This window comes from Topomyia yanbarensis, chromosome 3, assembly GCF_030247195.1.
Source record: "Topomyia yanbarensis strain Yona2022 chromosome 3, ASM3024719v1, whole genome shotgun sequence".
Classification (NCBI taxonomy): Eukaryota; Metazoa; Arthropoda; class Insecta; order Diptera; family Culicidae; genus Topomyia; species Topomyia yanbarensis.
In genome coordinates this window covers 278235000-278253974 of record NC_080672.1, presented here as the reverse complement: position 1 = coordinate 278253974, position 18975 = coordinate 278235000, and the positions used below count along the sequence as shown (strand labels likewise).

The window sequence follows — 18975 nt, the reverse complement described above, 5'->3', positions numbered from 1 at the left end:
CTAGACAAGCCAATCATTTATTATACTCCAGAGTATCCACGAACCTTGGTCAAAGACGCATTTCTTTCATCGGACCTAAGTTATTCAACCAGCTTCCTACTGATTTAAAGCAAATAACATGTCGCACTCGTTTCCAAGCAAAATTGAAACTAATTTTAAAAAATAAAATAGGAGAATTTTTAATATAAACTTCGTTCACCACCAATCGAGCTTATTCCTTTAGCTATAATTGGTTAACATTTTTTTTTAATAAAAACAATTGATAAATGCATTTTTTCTAGCAATAAGTAATAAATAAATTTAAATTATTATGAGCTTCCTGCAAAGCTACGATGGGACCCTTAAAAGGATTCTTTTCCGCTGGGTACTCGCCGTAGCTTCTTGTCAAATTTTGTGTTTTGTCGGTCTCGTATTGTTTTTTTGTTCTCAGCGTTTCCGCGATTCGTAACTTTGTTTTGTTGTGCTGATCTTTTTTTTGTACGCTGAGAACTGATGTGTCCACTACCAGGGGGCTCCGTTTGTGAGCTTTTTGGTATGGGGGTAAGAGGCGGGCTATTAAAAAAAAAGAATATATATATATATATATATATATATATATATATATATATATATATATATATATATATATATATATATATATATATATATATATATATATATATATATATATATATATATATATATATATATATATATATATATATATATATAAGTCAAAATTCAAACCAAATGATTTTATGCCACAGTAAAATATTGGAAGGCCAGCCTCGATTCTGGAAACGTTTCATAGTTGATGAAAAGCAGAATATATCAACGTAGAAAGGTTGCCGTAAAAAAGTTCAATATAATCCGCCATAATGAAGCATGGCAACGCTGTTTTAGCACTTGTGCCAGGGACCTATCAAACTACCCTCGCAAATATTTATTCGAAAACCAGTAAACAAACCTCACTGACCAAAGGTGCTCGGGAGGCACCCTTTTGAGTATCTATGAGTTTAAAGCACAATAATATTCATGATGCAGAAATTATATCTACTGCTTGCTGCTGCATCAACATTTTGTTTTAGATTTCAGAAACATTTCCATGCATTATAATGGCAAAAATACACACAAACACTATCTTTCCCAACATCAATAACGGAAAACATCGTGATTCAACAGCCAAAACAATTTGTCATTTTGCGATATATTTATCAATATGTTTTCGCATTACTTTCTTCTTATGCCACACGATGCTTGTTGTCCAATAGGAGAACACACGAGTTCCAGCAAGTATGGAACTACCATTTCCAGTGGAGTAGCGATTATGATGGGCAGCATTCTGCTTTGCTAAGTTCAGTTTTCTGCGCTCTAACGGACCATGTGCTCGCTAGTTGATCTTCCGTTGTCTTGCTGCATATTGCTAACTTTCACCTAATTGAATAAAATTTGCCTTCGCATTTTAGTAACAGTAATAAACGAAACAAATATGTTTGTGTATAGTACGTTTCCATTAGTATATAATCTTGTTTTTATATTTAAAAATTATTGTTTGTTTTATTATTATAATTTCTTCTTCTATAACGGGATTCTAACCGAATTGGCGGCAACACAAGTGTATTTGCATGAACCATTCTCAATATACAATCTCTTCTAAAACAAGAAACTTTTCAATCTCATTCGCGTCTCAATGTTTACTTATTTCTACCCTTCTTCATGTTAACCTTCGATTTCTGATTATACTTCCTTGTTTGTTTGGTCAAACACCAGAAAGAATTTTAAATATAATAAGCCATGCTAGAACCACCTATTAATTATTTTCCAGTGGTATGAATGCCAAAAATTTACTGCTACCTTTTCTTTATTGTTTATTGATTTGTTTTGCTACAAGAGTCACTGTAATTTCGCTGGACGTTTCAGTGTTCCGGATGATTTATTGGTTACTACCAGGTAAACTAAACATGCGTTGCATAAAACCTTTTTTCGCGAAGAAAGCCTATTGTTTGATTTAATAAAAATCAACCAGTTAAGTTTATCAATAAAGCGTCCTTTCTGTGCAAATATAAACGAAAAAAAAAACAATCTATTTGAGTTCGCCCTTAAACAAATTACAGCTAACTACCCATATGCAGTAACAATTACTACAGAAAACGGTGACGCTAAGTAATTTTGTTACTTTATCCACTAAACTCGTTTGCATTTACGTAATATGTATATAATAAAAACATAGTTTTACTCTTGCTTTTACACAAACCATTCGGTCATCGTGTAAAAATAGCGTTATATATAAAAGAACTACATATAAAATGTTGCATAAAAGATGGGGCGGCTACACTAACAACTGTTATAAACCGACGAAACGTATTTTAAAAAGGTTAATAATTGGCTAATATGTAAACATTTGATTATTAGAAAAAATATAATTCATAATTATATTTTCGTTTCAAAACGAGAAATGAGCTAAAACAAATAATTAAAACGAGCTCTAATTCACTTCTCAATATACCAACCCTAACACTCCTAGCAAATAGTTTCGAATTAGAACATTTTGTGAATCGGAATAATAATTACAACGAACGAATAGCGAATAAGTGATATTAGTGATATAAACGTTAATAAATAGATTTTTAATTTGCAATATAACCATCAATAATATAATAAAGAATCACCTTTTCCGGGTCTATCACGCTATCAGTTGCTTGGCTTCATCTATACACTTTCTTTGTCACTAGATCTCAGTATTTCTTCATACACCGTTTTCATATCTCATACCTTCCCATCAACCTATCCGCTACGGATACGCACAATCTACTATAATGTATATTAGCTAATCATCTTGAATGTTTTTTGTAGGTAGAGTGCAAGATCTACTACAACAAACAAGCCTATACTGTCCTTTCTTTGTTCTCACCCTAAATAGCAGTTTTGTTTCGATCCGAAAAATATCTCTAAAACACTTGTTTTCTGCAAAACAGAAAAATCTCTAAAACAAGCACTGAATAGGTTAACGCTCCTGGATCCAAGCGTTTCCTCATTCTAATCGTTGCGCGCGAAGGTTCACTTGCAGCTTATTTATTTATCTAATTTTTTGTGTTTTATTATCTGTGTAATACACGATATCGCGTCCTTCCAGTAATCCTGATAATCTGGATAATTTTTTTCCTGCATAATTTTTAAAATTGGTATCGATCTTCCATTTCATTTAATGAAATATTACTTTGCTGTTGATTAGTCAGATTTTACCTACTCAGGAGGATGTAAGCTTTATTCTCCAGCTTACGCTCTAGCTACGCTTACAATTTAGTTAGGAGATATTGATCACAATCAGTCAAAGTATGTTTTTACATAATGAGTGTATGAGCACGTTGGGCTTATGTTCCGGTCTCGTCCAATTCCAATTCGGACTCGAGACGAAGAGCAAGCTCACGCATATCATCGGCGATTCCTGCTTCGTAGGAATCTTCATTGTTGCTATTGTTATTGTTGCTGATGTTGTTGTTACTGCAGCTGCTGCTGTTAATATTACCTATACTGCTGCTAGATGTACTACTGTTCAAGATAGTATGGCTGCTATTGCCACTGCAACCGGCGCTGTTTACATGCCCCGCAACAACCAGTTCATTGTCTGCAGATGGTGGTTTTAAACCGGAAAGATCCAGCAGATTATTCCACAACGGTGATACTACAGATGAAGGCGACGTGGATACGGTCAATACACCCGATACGGGTGATAAACCAGTCATCGCATGCTGGGCCTGTCAGGAAGATGGTATATTTCAAATTATATTTATATACAAACTAATCATAACCGGGACAAAGAGTGTTGATTTACTTAGTATTATGGCTATATTTTGCTAAACAATCTTGGCTTCCCTAGCATCAATGATTTGACCAGCCTTCCCATGAATAACTACACGTTTGCACCTGTGTACAAAACTACACGCGTTCAACATCAAACAGGCTCTGCCTCGATGTACCGGTTCGAATCAGTTACTGAACCATGCGGACGGTGTAAAAACTTCAGACTAAACTTCCGTGTACATACATCGGGTGCGTACACGGGCAAAAGAGATAACGCAAGTGATAAGAGGAAGAGCAAGCTTGTACCACGAACTTCTTTATATGAACACCGGGTGCGTACATGGGTTTTGTTGTGCAGGCGAATATGTGTACAAGAGTGGTTTGTTATGTGCCATTTTCCAGCACAGAACTTTTTAAGTTCATTTTGTGGTTCCAAATGACTGCAAATTTTGGGAGCAATAGGACTCCCCGGATTTGCGCATTGCATTTACAGTTTGTATGGAAATTGGTATGGTAAAAACTACTTTTTGCATCTCCGCGCAGATCGCTATTTCGCTCAAATTGAAGCACAAATTCTATAACATATTGGTACAGAAAGTGGTCAACAGCTTCGCGGAAAACTGTGTCTTGCTAGGATTTTTTATATAAATGTTATAAAGGTTTTCAAATTGCAGGGTCAAATTATTCACATACTTGAGCAATTTTGGTCAATACTGCAAATGTACCAACAAAATCTTCGTTTCAATCCCTAATATCTCAGATCATGTTCATCCTGGATACTTTGTGTCTTTGAAAGATTTTTTCAGAATAACACGAACGTAGTTGAGAAGCGGAATAGAATTAGTTCATTTAACAATCTGATATCATTTATCACACGCGTTTGCATTTGCTCCATCAATCGCCATTGCCTGGTGATACAAGACACGTAAATAAGCCATTATTTGTTCGAAGCGCGGTTAGATGCATGCAAAGTTTAAATGAGAATGATTAGCCTGTTGTTTTAGGTTCCTTCTTAAAAAATAGTTAGAAGGAAATTTTAATCGTAAACAGTTTCAGGTGAATTAAATCGGTTTTTATCCTCAAATTACATTTGTTGTTAAAAAAAATCATGTTAAAACATTAATCCGTAGATGTTGATGATACATTTTCAGTTATTTTCAGTTGATGATAACATATTCCTAAACTATCTTAGCAAGTTACTATTATAAGAGCAAAGGCAAGTGCATTTTCGCATACTAATTTCCATACAAACGTTGAACGCAATGTGCACATCAGGAGAGCAATCAATTGTTTTCAAAATTTGCACAATCGATTGGGACCACAAAAAGTACTGGGTTGGCTAATTATTTTTTTCCACGCGCTCAATTTTTTCAGTGCAACCACGAGCAAGGCTAATGTGCACGTGTTCTTGAATGAGTTTACTTGGTCGTATTTGTACACTAAATTTGCGTTTAACACGAGCACAGAACTAGTGAATACAGTATTCGATGCTCATATTGTGGCTTTGCCTGTAAGTACCTAGTACCTAGAAATCTCATTGCAGAAAACGAACTTACCTTTAAATCCTTTAGCTCCTTGAAATTATGGATCTTCAAATCGGCTCCTCCGCCATTCCCCATCAGATCATTGAAACGTACAGCTTCCGTATGAGTTGTGATTTTGTGTAATGCATGTTGCTGTTGTTGTTGTTGTTGCTGTTGCATTTGCTGCTGCTGATGGTGGTGCAACTGCTGTTGGTGCTGCAGTTGATGATTTGGCTGTGGCGACGAATGATGCGAATGGGCAGCTCGCTGTTGGTGATGTGACAAAATTCCAAGTGCTGCTGCAGCCACTGCGGCAGACGAATGATGTACCGGTAATTGTGCTGCTGATGCCATGTGCTGAGGCGTAGATGAAGCATGATGATGCTGCTGTTGTTGTTGTTGCTGCTGCTGCAGCAATTGGGCCTCAACTTGATGATGATGCAAAAGCTGTGATGTTGATGTATTCACTTGATTAGCACCAGCGAGTGAACCACCACCGTAATCAGGAAGCTTATGGTCAACCTGGAATAAATCCAGCTCCAAAGTGTTGTTGTTTGGTTCGGATTTGGGCCCCGCCGTTTGAGATATTGTACCCTGCTGCTGAGTATGTTGATAGAACGAGGATGAATTTGATGAGCAATTAGAAGATGATTGGTCTCCCAGAGCAGCGATCTCGTTGTACAGTTGCTGCGGCATGTTTGATAGCCATTCGCTTTCCAGTATACTACTAGCAAATGGGAAATCTGCTCGTTGCTTGCCGGACTGGTTGCTCATTCGCGAAATAGGGCCATACTTGTTATTCGCAGCATTGGCAAATTCACTCTCTGAAATATTTATATCGTCATCAGCCAAAAGTGAGTCAGAACGTACAAACATGTCCTTGGCTGTTTCAACGTAATGAGCCAGCTCGGATCCACTGCTCAAGTTGAGCATTTTGAACAGCTCCAATGTTTCATTACGACTGAATGGCAAAGTGCCACCATGATAGCCATTCATTACACCATTATTGCCAGTAGCCATACCCCCATTGCTGTTCATACCTGGCGCAGTTTGTGAGTGTGGAGTGTGTAAATTACTTCTGCTACCATTGCCAAACGTTGATGTTGGCTGTTGCATCGAGGGGACACCTTGTGGCGTTTGTGAATGAGCTTGCGGCAAATGCATTCGTCCATTGTTGATATTGCTGTGATGTTTATCACGATAATCGCGTAATTTGTGTTGAATTTGGGTATTTCCTTGGTAGTATTTGCCACCATTATTTGGTACAGAATGTTGTTGTGTTTGCGGATGCTGCTGTTGTATATGAGACGGCAGTGTGGGCATTGGATGTTGCGAGTGTGGTGGTATGGGCAGATGTCCCTTGTTGCCATGCAAAGACGACGGGTACGGCGGATTAATTCCAGATTTAGTGACATGTTGTTGAGCCATGAGATTGACTGGAGTAGCTATTGAGTGCAACTGTGGACCAGGAGTACCAGCTACAGGATTGCTTGGATTGTTAACCGTCGGTGTTGATTGGTTATCCCACGGAGTAAATGTTCGCCTTTGATCCATTTTATCCGAATACTCTGGAAACCCTTGATTGGCTATGTAAGATGGCGGAGGTGCATTCATCATTGGTGGATGTACCTGATCGAGCGGCGGTGGCTGTGTGGCAGGATATGTATGATGATTCGCACCATGCAATACACCTATCGGAGGTCCATTGCCAGGGTTATGCTGCATGGGCGGAGGTGGTGGTGGATGGCCAATGAAATTTCCATTAGGAGGTCGAACGAAGTTTCCTCGAACTCCCCCAGTTGAATGAACAGGTGGTGGTGGCATTGGCGGTGGCGGAGGACGTGTTCCAAATGGTAAATTACTATTACTTCCGGTGGCATAGTTTGGATTAAAATTGAAATTTCTTCCATTGGCACCGTGTTGAAGAGCCGTTGGCGGAGGCGGCACATTAGCATAGGGAGGGTGTTGGTGTGGTGGAATTGGCGCCAAGTGGCTATTTTGACTACTGTTACTATTGCTACTGCCGCTTGCATGACTGTGATTACTCATTGGTGATTTGTCTAAGTATCTCATTGGGGGTGCAGGTTTTGGGTATCGCATTGGTGACGCTTCTTCGCCGGATGATTGGTATCCATGTGATCCAGATGGCATCCCAAGATCTCCCATATATTCACCATGATCCTTCCCATTTGGAGTACGAATATTACTCTTGCGCAGCTTAGTACGGTATTTCTCTACCTCTTCATCTGAATGTGCAAATGTACAATTTGATCCACGAGGACAAGTTCCCCGGAGATTCAGGTCGCGACACAGACTAATTTTATATTTACTATTATGAGCCAAGTAACCTGGTTCCTGTAGCTTTCGGTTACCATGATGCTGTACAAAATCTACCAGGCCTATAACGACCCGTTTCACCGCCTCCAGTGCGGTTGAGCACTCACGCCATGTTGGCACATGATTCTCGGCATTTGAATCAATACCAGACAGATGTTTGAGATGAACTCTCAGCCCAGATAAATTGGCCGGATCCCCCGTTCGTTGCAGGGCGATTATTAGTTCCTGAACAGATTGCACGAATGATTGCGGCGTTTGCAGCTTATCAATGATACTTTGCATGTGTGACTTGTGAGCTGTATCACCGTACAGGAGAGATGACCACTGATCTGGAGCTATCCGGAGACCAGCTTCGGTTGCAATTTGTACTATTTGTGCATCGTGCTCCCGCCTCAGTGCCTCATAAGTACGGAATTCTTCCTTCAACTGCATCAACGATGAATCTCCTTCTCGTTTGGATACTTTGAAACAACTTGCTCGGTAGAGCAACTGTACAACGTGTCCAATGCTCGTTTTTGATGCTTGTGCAAAATGAGGCTCCAACCGCTGTACAACAAACATTACCAGTACCTTTCTGGATAGTGCTGACCCATCCTCCAATGCTAGCAACACAAGCTTCAGAACTTCTTCCTGCATTGCTGGTCCCAGAAACTGACAGCCTCGTGCTCTAACGGCTGCCCACAAATTGGTACTAAGCTGTTGAGGATTTTGATGCTGCAGGATCAGCTCGGTAACCGTCCGTTCGCCTAACGAGCGAGCGGCACGTAACGATCGCGCTCGCCCTTCATCCTCAATCAATTGACAGTTGACCAGGGTGACTAGTTTGCGTTGCATTGGACGCGACAAAAGCCCACCGGCGTTCCCATTCGGGTATGGTTTCAGATAAAGCGCTAGCTCTTCAATGCAACCTCGGGCAGACTTGTAGCACAGCAAATCATCAGGATTCAGGTTCTGCACACTGGGAGAATTGATATCCGGATCGATTGTACTCCCACCGGACACCCCACTGCCTCCGGTGGACGAGCCCGGCGAAGAGGTGTTTGTGACATTACCGCCGCTGCTACCGGCACTGCTGCCAGTGGTGGTGCTAGTGCTGACCAGCTGCAGTAAGGCATTGTTAACCGGTAGATTGTCTAGTTCTGTGGTTATAATTGTCTGGAACGAAATAAAAATATGCCTTAGTTTTATTGGGGATTATGGCAATATTCTAGAGAATACTTTGAATAGGACGTATTGAGATATTCTCTTTGTTTACTTTCTCTTCTGTTAATAACTCCGTCCTTACCCTTTAACTTTGCATAATACTGCCGTTATACGCATAATTGTCCCATGTATAAAGGGCAACCCGTAGAACATGGGACAAATATGTATATAACCGCAAAAGAGGCTTGTTTAAATCCTCTTTTTAGATCTACACTTTAAAATTAGGGGAATACCCTCTTATAAACAGGAATTCTGGGCTCTGCCTAAAGAACAAAGTATTAATTTATTAACAAATATTTAGATCGGTAATGCTATATGCAGTGCCAATCTGGGCAAGTTGTTGTGCTACTAGGAAGAAAACGCTTCAAAGAATTCAGAATAAAATTCTAAAAATTATTTTGAAGCGTCCTCCCTGGTTTAGCACAAACAAGTTGCACAGACTCGCAAACAAAGAAACATTAGAAATTATGACGAACAGTATTATAAGAAATTTCCGACAAAAATCGTTACAATCACCAATTGCAACGATTAGCTCTCTTTATAGTTTACACGTTAGTTTATAGGATTTGTTTAGCTCCGTATTCACATGACAAGTAGTTTTAAAACTTCCTACTGCAAAAATCCCTTAACTGCGAAGGCATATTATATCTTAATAATAATTAATCGAATCATGTAAACAATAGTGATGAAAAATCACCTCTTATGGCTGAATACCCAATATACTAAATTAGAAATGTAATGCAAACAAAACAATATAATCACATAGAAAATAACATAAAAAATATTGTTTTTGGTGTTATCTCTTAACTATCTGGAATGTTATTGTTTGAAGCAATGCATCGAAAAATATCACGCTCGCGAAGAAACTATGTTTTGGATGGATCCTTCAAGCTGTTATTTTTCGAAAAAAAGACTGTCCTCCCAGACCTTGTCATATGTTTGATAACATTCCAATAATTTTCGATTTGGCAGGCTTGTGGTACGTTTGGAGGATTTTCCTTTTTCAATACAAATGGCATTTTCATACAGTCTATCTGTCTTTTTTTTTCGAAAAATAACAGCTTGAAGGATCCATCCAAAACCTAGGTTCTTCGCGAGCGTGATATTTCCTCCTACTTTCTACTTCTGCCCAAGTCAGACGTACAATCGAACCAAGTGAACAACAACTAGCAACCTCTCGATCTAGTGTGCATTGTCTCGAGAACCAAGGAAACTTTTAATTTATTTTTGCCATCATGAGTAAAGTTGACGAAAAAGCTCTGCTTAGGCCCAACACAGCGGTTGTTGACTTTAAATTCTGTTCAATAAGATTGAGTTTTCGTGAGAGAAATACCTGCTGAAGGTTAAGATACAGCTGAGGCTCAAGGAGATTATGTATCTACAGTATCATCATCTTCGCAATGTAGTACTCATATCAATCAACACATTAGCCCTAGCCGAACGTTTCGTTTTGCAGCACAACTTGAATCACGTGGCCGAAAGTGATAAAGTTGGAATTAAGATTCCCGTGTATATATATAAAGACTATGTAGAAGTAAAGCTACATGACATATCACCACGTATCCCTCCTGATCTAATCGCAAAATACATGTCACACTACAGAGAAGTAGAATCCGTTACACGTGCTACGTGGAGAATATTCTTCCCGGGTACACCTAACGGTGTTCTTGTGGTGAGGATGCGGATCAAAAGACCTATCCCCTCCCACTTGACCATAAAACTCAAAACCCATGAAGCTACTATTAACCAAACTACGTTATGCACCCATGAGGGGCAAACTCCTACGTGCAAGTATTGTAATCAAACAACGCACCACGGACAACCTTGCGCGGAAGATACATAAGAGAATGCATCTCTACCGATTGCCAACACATCCACGGCAAACCAACCCAAAAAAGAGTTTTCAATACCAACACTTGAACCACAAACGGTTGCCAAAGTTGTGGCAGCTGTTCAATTCATATTGACAACTGCCAAAGCAGCACCCAGCACTTCAAAAACCACAGTAAGCAACATCGGTGAAGAAGATAATAACAATGACGACGGATTTACATTGGTCACCCGTAAGTGCAAGAAGCAGGAAAGAACATCCGGTCGAGAGCACCAAGGCACTTTTAACGATGATGACCTTGATATGGAGGACAGGAGAGAATTAAATGGTCCCCATGATGCAGTAGGCGAGCCGCGAAAGAAGGTCTCCGCTCGCAATAAAATGTTGCGTGCACGAGATCCAACGGACAATCAATAATATTTGGTTTTATTTTTATTTTTTAAATATTGTAAACACATGAAAGATCCACGGCTCCGTTAAGCAACCGCTGTGAGCCATGTCAAATAAACGAAATAAAAAAGGGCTGGGAGGTTCTAAACGATTACCAATTTTTCGAATCAAGCGCAGGTTAAAAGAAATCGCCGTCCAAAAACCTAATTCGAGTTGTGGGTTGGATAGATTATAAATAATATAAAATACTATTAAGAGAAATTTCAACTCGATGTTTTGTTTCCATATGGCGTACACTGGAATTTAGTCTAAAAAGTTTTCGAGCAAAAGTTATGATAAACTGACAGCAATAAAGAGTGAGAGGAATATTTTTATTTTGCATGTGTCGTTTTTCGTCTAGTTCCGTTATGAGAGAACATCGAGAACGGTATGGGAGGACATGTCAGTCCAATTTCGTTCGTTCACTTCGTTCACCTACAAATCGGTCCGAGGAATTTGACGAACGGTGATAAGGTGATATTCAGGTCATTCGCTTTGAAGAGAATTGAGAACTACCGTTCTTTTAAAGAGAACATTCGTTCACTCGTTCTCTTCTCAGAACCAGTTCGTTCGAAAACTAATGTCCATCTCTAGGAAACATTACATTGACAAACACTTCCTGAATGTTTTCATCAATTTCAAATGATTTCAGATTTTGATGATGTTTTATTTACAAAATTCTCTGTTACAGGACATTTTACAAATTTCTTCTTTTTGATGATACAAAATTTAAAATATCTTGCTAACGACTACATTTTGGATTTTTTTTGTCATTAGCGTTTTGATTTTCAAAATCATATCCTGTAAGAATATTGTATTTTATCGGCATACCAGGAACGTGCCTTTTGAGCCAAAATATTCTGATTCCTGAACAGCACGAAATATCCGAAGTAACTGTTCAATTTGCGCATCCTGGGTTATCCCCATTATACAAAGTACGCATTTATTTGGAATGCGTTAATTCCGGAAGTCACTTTCGCCAAAATGAACATTAGTGTTAGTGCATTAAGGGGGCCCTCTTATATAATTGTGGCAAAAAGTACCTAATGTTTGATATTTTTTTGAAGTAGTAGAATGACTTAGATATGTGCGCTATTCTGCAAAATGTTTATTAAGGGTTCATCTATAAAATCAAAGTTTTCGAGTGTAAGGTGTCAATTTTTTTTTTATTTTATAGATGAAACCTTGATAAACGTTTTGCAGAATAGTGCACATGTCTAAGTCATTTTACTTCTTCAAAAAAAAAAATCAAGCATCAGGTACTTTTTGCACAATTATATAAGAGGACCCTCTTAAGGGGTTACATATGTTGAGATCGGCCAAAAATCGAATTTTTAATTGTTCTTTCGTAAAGTTCAGGTTCTTAAGAATGTTATCTCAAATTTTTATAGAGATCGGAGTAGTGGAGACAAAGTTATAGCGTTTTTCAACTTGCTCCCTTACGGAGGCATGGCTTGTACTTGAGCTTGTGCGACCACCCCTGACTGCTACTCCGTTATCGATCGGAACTAACTGAAGTTGCAAAGGGAATCAGTAGATAGTTAGGCTTGGGAGTAGCGAAACATGTTTCAATGTGCAACTCCTGGTAATCCTAGTGTTTTTTTTTCGGCCAGGCCCGAACGTAGATCGCGGAAGGAAAGGGAAGGAATGGTTAGTCCCAGGGTTGTTGATACGATACATTTTTCGCGATAATTTATCGGCGTTACTCGTTAACGATAATGTATCGTCATCGAAAACTCCGTTAACGATAATGTATCGTCGCCTTCATCGTCATCGTCGATAATTGTATCGTCGTATTCATCGTCATCGTCGGTTCATCGGTTATCGCGATACATTTTGCGTTACTTTCCCGTTTATTGGAGTTGAAGTTGATGCGGTTAACTTTCAGTTGTTTAGAAATAAATATTTATTGAAGGACATGTTGTTGGGAGTTGAAAATCAATAGTTTTGGACTTTTTCTATGCACAGCGGAGATTTTTTTTTCAACTTTTCGGGAAAGTGTATCATACTGAAGGGAAAGTTGTTGGCAGTTGAAAATCAATAATTTTGGACATTTTCAATACGCAGAAGGGTCCGACGATGTGTCAAAATGGATTTTTTTTTAACTTTTCGAGTAAGTTGATGCACAGAAGAGTTCCAGGTGCACAGAGCGGCAAAAAGGTGATCAAAATTGTTTTGACCATGAAGAAAACAAATTTTGAGCTATTGTGTAATTAGTAATTTTTATCACGGAAAGACATATATTGAAAAAACTACTAAACCACTATTATTAGGCCATTCACAAATTATACTACACATTTAAGTGGTGTGGTGATTAACAGATTTTATTATAATTTTAATTTAAACTAGAAGATTTTGAATTTTTAAAAGGAGAATATACATATTTCCAATGTATATTTTTTTCTAGTTGGGAAGCTTTTATCCCCTCCTCCGTTTCTTCTCTCCACTATGTAACAAGATGCTTCATGCTTCCTTCTTTTACCCTCAAATATGTAGTGTAATTTATGAACGGCATCATAATAGAGTTTCAGTCGTTTTTGAATACAGTGAAGACCCGTTTTTATCAGCCCCTTGGTGAATTGACATTGACAAAATCGCACATATTTTTTCTGGTTCTGAAGAGACGATGTCGAAACGCAAACACCAAGACTAATATATTTATTCCTTTCTTTTTAATAAACCGCAGTAGTTAAAATAATCTTTAGTCCCTCAACAAAGCCTCATAACCCGTTCTGATTATTTAGTAAAAATTTCCCTTAAGAGGTCTTACAGTACAGTAGTATTATTTTTGTATATTTTGCATCTCTCAGATAAGAAAGATATGCTAAAGAAGGAATTTACTCGAATTTGACTTGAACGTAGACTAGAAACCACCAAACGGTTTTGATAGTGTTTGTTTTACAGATTCGTCTTGGTGAAGCTATACCTGCGGAAATTTGTGGCTTCCATACCAAAACATTGCTTTTTGGACACTAAATCATTCGATAACTTCTAAGTTGTAAGAGATACAAATAAACTAACATTACAAAAATTCTGTATTTTCTTATGCTGAACGAAATCTTGGAACATTTTGAAATTCTACATAATTACCAGGAAAAGTATTTTGAAATAAGCAATTTTGGAGGTATATCAAAGAAATCTTCACAAACGTATAATTAAATCGACAGATACACACATAGTCTCTTCAGCGAAGTTAATACTAAAGATATTCTCAACAACTTTGCCAAAAAAAGTTTTTTTTTTATTTTCATAAATGACCAAACAAAAACTTGCTTCTCAACTTTAGAGGGATTAATCACCCAACTAATACTTTTTAAATGCAAAAAATATAAATAAAATTTGCTGAAGACACTATAGCTAAAAAATGTTTTTCGTGGTTCAAAGAATTTCTTTCACCTTTTTGCCATTTTGAAAACACTGTGCACTGGTGGATTCTCCTGTGAATTGAAAATGTCCAATACTATCGATTTTCAACTGCCAAGAACCTGTCCTTCAATATAAAAAGTTTGCGAAAAGTTGAAAAAAATTCTATTTTGACGCACCGACGGTACATGCCCAAAACTATTGATTTTCACTTATTAATAACTTCTTCAATATAATAAACTTTCTCTAAAAGTTGAAAAAATCCATTTTGACACATCGTCGAACCCCCTGTGTATTGAAAATGTCCAAAACTATTGATTATCAACTGCCAATAACTTTCCCTTCAATATAAAACACTCCCGAAAAGTTGACAAAAAATTCCATTTTGACACATCGTCGAACCCCGCAAAATGTATCGCGATAACCACCGATGAATTATCGACGATGACGATGAATCTGTCGATACATTATCGTTAACGGAGTTTCCGATGACGTTGACGGGTGGTTAACGTTATCGACGATGACGATTAATTATCGATTAACAACCCTGGAGTCCGATACTTTCTTTTGCTAGAGGCCGTATATACTACTGCGCAGTGCGCACTCCACAAGTATCACGGAAGGAGGATATTTTTTTAGTAAGAGTATAGAAGTTGGATCTACTTCTTCTTTACCTTACCGACGCCAGAGAGGTCAATGATAAGTGCCCTTATCGAAGATAATGCTATTTGAAAAGTTTATACCTTTTATATAAAAGTTCGCATAACTTTGAAACCAAAAAAGTTTAGTAGTTGGTGTTTTAAAGCAAATTATGAGCCCTAAAATTATCTTCAAGTTGTCTAAAGGGTACTTTACTGTAAAATTAAAACTACAAAAGTTATAGAAATAAAACCATTTTTTAAGGAACACCCTAAAGCTTATATTGGGATTTCTCGTGCTATGGAAAGTATAAAAGCTAGAGCTTGCATGTCTTCAGCAAAAAGTCTAAAATGTGTTGCTCAACAACTTCATCCAAGACAGTCAAGCTCTATCTCGAACCGTTAAAAAGTTCAATTTTAAACATTCCTTGGTTTTGATGTGTCTTTGTTTTTCTCCTTTCTTAAGGATTTTTAATGAACGTGTTCACTGTAAAACAGACAGAGAAAGAATGACCGGAACGGTGAGAACGAAGAAACGGTAAAAATTCACCTTTTATTGGAAACACCGAGAAGAGATATGTCCTCAAGCAGGAATCGAGCCTGCGATCTCCCAAAGTCTAGTTGAGTGCGTTATCCACTCCGCCATCGAGGAACTGTGTCATCACAAATTCCCAATAGTATCGTGATTACCGCGGCAGCCTCCAATTCCTCCCAATTGACCTATCGACCCCCAATGTCTCCTATAAGCAGATCGTCACCTCTCCCTCTGTCTGTTTTTCAGTGGACACGTTCATAATCTTCCTTAAGGAAGAAACAAAGACACATCAAAACAAAGGAATGTATAAATTCCATCAACGACTGGATTTGTCGTTAGCATCTGCCGATAGGCTTTGAGGCAGACATCAACATGCCCTCTCCATAGCTTCTACCCACTGCCAAAGTCTGGCAGCTACTGAGTTAGGTAGGGGGCAAACAGTGATAATAAATATATCAAGCCTTGAGCGCAGCCCACTGGACCTAAAAATAGATAACGAGATAGATTTGGCCCGATCGATGAGAGAGAGGTGACGATTTGCTTATAGGAGACATTGGGGGTCGATAGGTCAATTGGGAGGAATTGCAGGCTGCCGCGGTAATCACGATACTATTGGGAATTTGTGATGACATCATCACAGTTCCTCGATGGCGGAGTGGTTAACGCACCCAGCTAGAGACTGGGAGATCGCAAGTTCGATTCCTGCTTGAGGACATATCTTTTCTCGGTGTTTCCAATAAAAAGGTGAATTTTCACCGTTTCTTCATTCTCACCGTTCCGGTAATTCTTTCTCTGTTTGTTTTCCAATGAACACGTTCATTAAAAATTCAATTTTAAATATTGCTAAAATTAGAACCATCCTAGCATTTGTTTAAACAGAAAAAATTTAATTTTAGCAAAAAATTTAAAATTCCGGCTAAATTCGCATTCTGGTCCACTGTGCATTGTTCAAATTCGCGCCCTGTCCGCAATGGGACGGAAAGAAATCTTTTCATGGTATTATGCACGTTCCCAGAATAATTCAGGCTTGATCTGTAGAGGGCATCACAGCTGCCGAAGCTGAATTGCGTCTAGTTGTAGCGTATTAGAATAGTTAGTATGCTTAAATATCTCTAAAACAAGATATAGCTGTTCAAAGTTCGATAGATCGAATTAAGTGCCAAAAATCCTTTTTGCCTTTCTCATATAAAAATTTTATGCAATCACTCTGAAAAACGTCAACCTAATCCCGGCCCGGAGGGCGAGTGTCATATCCCATTTGACTCAGTTCGTCGAGATCGGAAAAAGTCTGTATGTGTGTGTATGTATATGCGTATGTGGCAAATAATGTCACTCATTTTTCTCAGAGATGGCTGGACCGATTTGCCCAAACTTAGTCTCAAATGAAAGGTGCAACCTTCCCATCGGCTGCTATTGAATTTTGGATTTATCGGAATTCTGGTTCCGGAATAACGGATTTAAGAGTGCGGCCATACAGAAAATTCCAATATAAACTATAGGAAAAATTAAAAATAGAACTTTTATTTTTGATGCTAAATGTCTTTAAGGTGCATGAAACGTCGAGATTTGATGCAGACTCGAAAAAAAATTTGACGAAAATTCACTTTTTTGGATTTTGGCACATTTTTGCCTTTCTCATATAGAAAGGTTATGCAATCACTCTGAAAAACGTGAACCTAACCCCTCCAGACCTCATACCCCACACTCTCTACCCCATCATCTTTAAACCACCACTATATCACAACGCATACCAAATTAAGCTGGGAGTCGTTTGTTCGTGGGACTTTCGCCCTCCTCACACACCCACCCCCGCTTGACAATGAGTTAGCAAGCAGATAACATTGACCTAATGCTGATTAGGCTAATGAAGTATGATATTTTTTTTTCTTTCAAGTGTTTCACCGTCGACACGTAGCTCATCAAGTTCGTGGCTGGCAAGCCATTGTGTATAAGTACAAAGTGTACTAAGAATGTAATAGACATTTCCACAATTATGTTGAATATAACCAGCCACCGAGCCATAGTTTAGAGAAATGAGAAAGGCACAATTGCACCGCTAGGAGGATTAAAACAGTTTTTTTTATATGTTAAAGGTACATTTTAGTCCGCCATGTTGGAATTGCCATTTTCCTTTTTCTAATTTTGATACATATTAACTCAAATTCGTGTTTATAAATCACAAAACCTTTTTTATCGATTTTGGCTGAAACCTCGATTATTTTTTTGTCTTAGATCGGCCATTTTGAAGTTCGATTTGTAATTAGCGATGTCCAAAACCCATAATTCCATGTAATTATTACACAATATTGACATTCCACCACGAAGAATTCACCGAAAGTGTTCTCTAAACGTTATGAGTTTATTGAATGGCCTACAAATTCATTGTATTCACGATTTTAAGTAAAGCCTTAAAGTGGAAAAGGGCTAACAATCGACCTCGAAGTTTAGATCGCAGACATTACGTCAAATCTGACGTTTTTACCCGTTCTTGGGTCATTTCTCCAATAAATTTAGTTTACTTTAGGGTCTAGTAGTTAGTTTACGCGAAAGGCGATCCTGAGGCAAAAGACGCTGTTTTGGAATTCCATGCGCACCTAACCTTAGACAGAACGTCACCACGGGCGCCATTTTGTTTTTTCGTCTAGAAAAAAATTTCAAATAAAGACGAAAATATAACTGTTTTCTTTAATATTTTTTCATTGACCCACTAAAAAAATCCAAATTTTGCTCACTTTTTGCTCATTTGAATGAGAACCTCCCCCTACCCATTCTCCGCGTGTGATGCCATATGGCAGCAGTAGCCATGGCTTGTGGAATTTTATCATAATAGCTTACTTGAACACATTCGCACCGGTTCGTGTATTTGATGAATAGGTCATAGATTACGGTTTCATAAATCGTTCAACAATAATGTCGTAATAATAAAAATCCTGAGTAAATAACATGCTTTCTTTGTTTGTCTTGCGCGGGGAATAGGTTAACATGTTCTACAAATCGATTGCAGTTTTGTATGGAAAATCGACGCATTTTTTAAATTTTTTTAATACTTTTTTTTAAAATGCTTGAAAAATATTGTATCTAGGTAGAGTTTGAGTACATGGTGCCAGAAACAATAAAAACTAAAAAGGTAAAAATATGAAGAAAAAATCCAGAGGTCTATTTATTTTCAAAAAAAAACAAATTTTTAAAAATAACTTTGAAACAATACCTTTGAATCCTTGCGCCGTGTTCTCAGGCTATATCATTTTTTTTAAATTCAAGAATTGTTAAAAATTGTAAATTTTATAAAACAGGAAAAAATACATGGATTTCTCATACAGATCATTAATTATGTTA

The 18975-nt window shown here is 37.9% G+C and overlaps 1 protein-coding gene across 1 annotated transcript in view; it reads right to left on the bottom strand.

Moving 5' to 3' along the window:
• Positions 1-709: 709 nt before the first annotated feature.
• LOC131688934 (roquin-1) overlaps positions 710-18975 on the bottom strand; it is a 42642-nt gene continuing 24376 nt past the window's right edge. The window contains exons 3-4 of the mRNA XM_058973569.1: positions 5337-8795; positions 710-3734 (exon numbers count right to left, since the gene is read on the bottom strand). Of these exons, the coding sequence (XP_058829552.1) occupies positions 3351-3734; positions 5337-8795 (3843 nt within the window). The 3' untranslated portion in view covers positions 710-3350. The remainder of the gene's footprint in view (positions 3735-5336; positions 8796-18975) is intronic.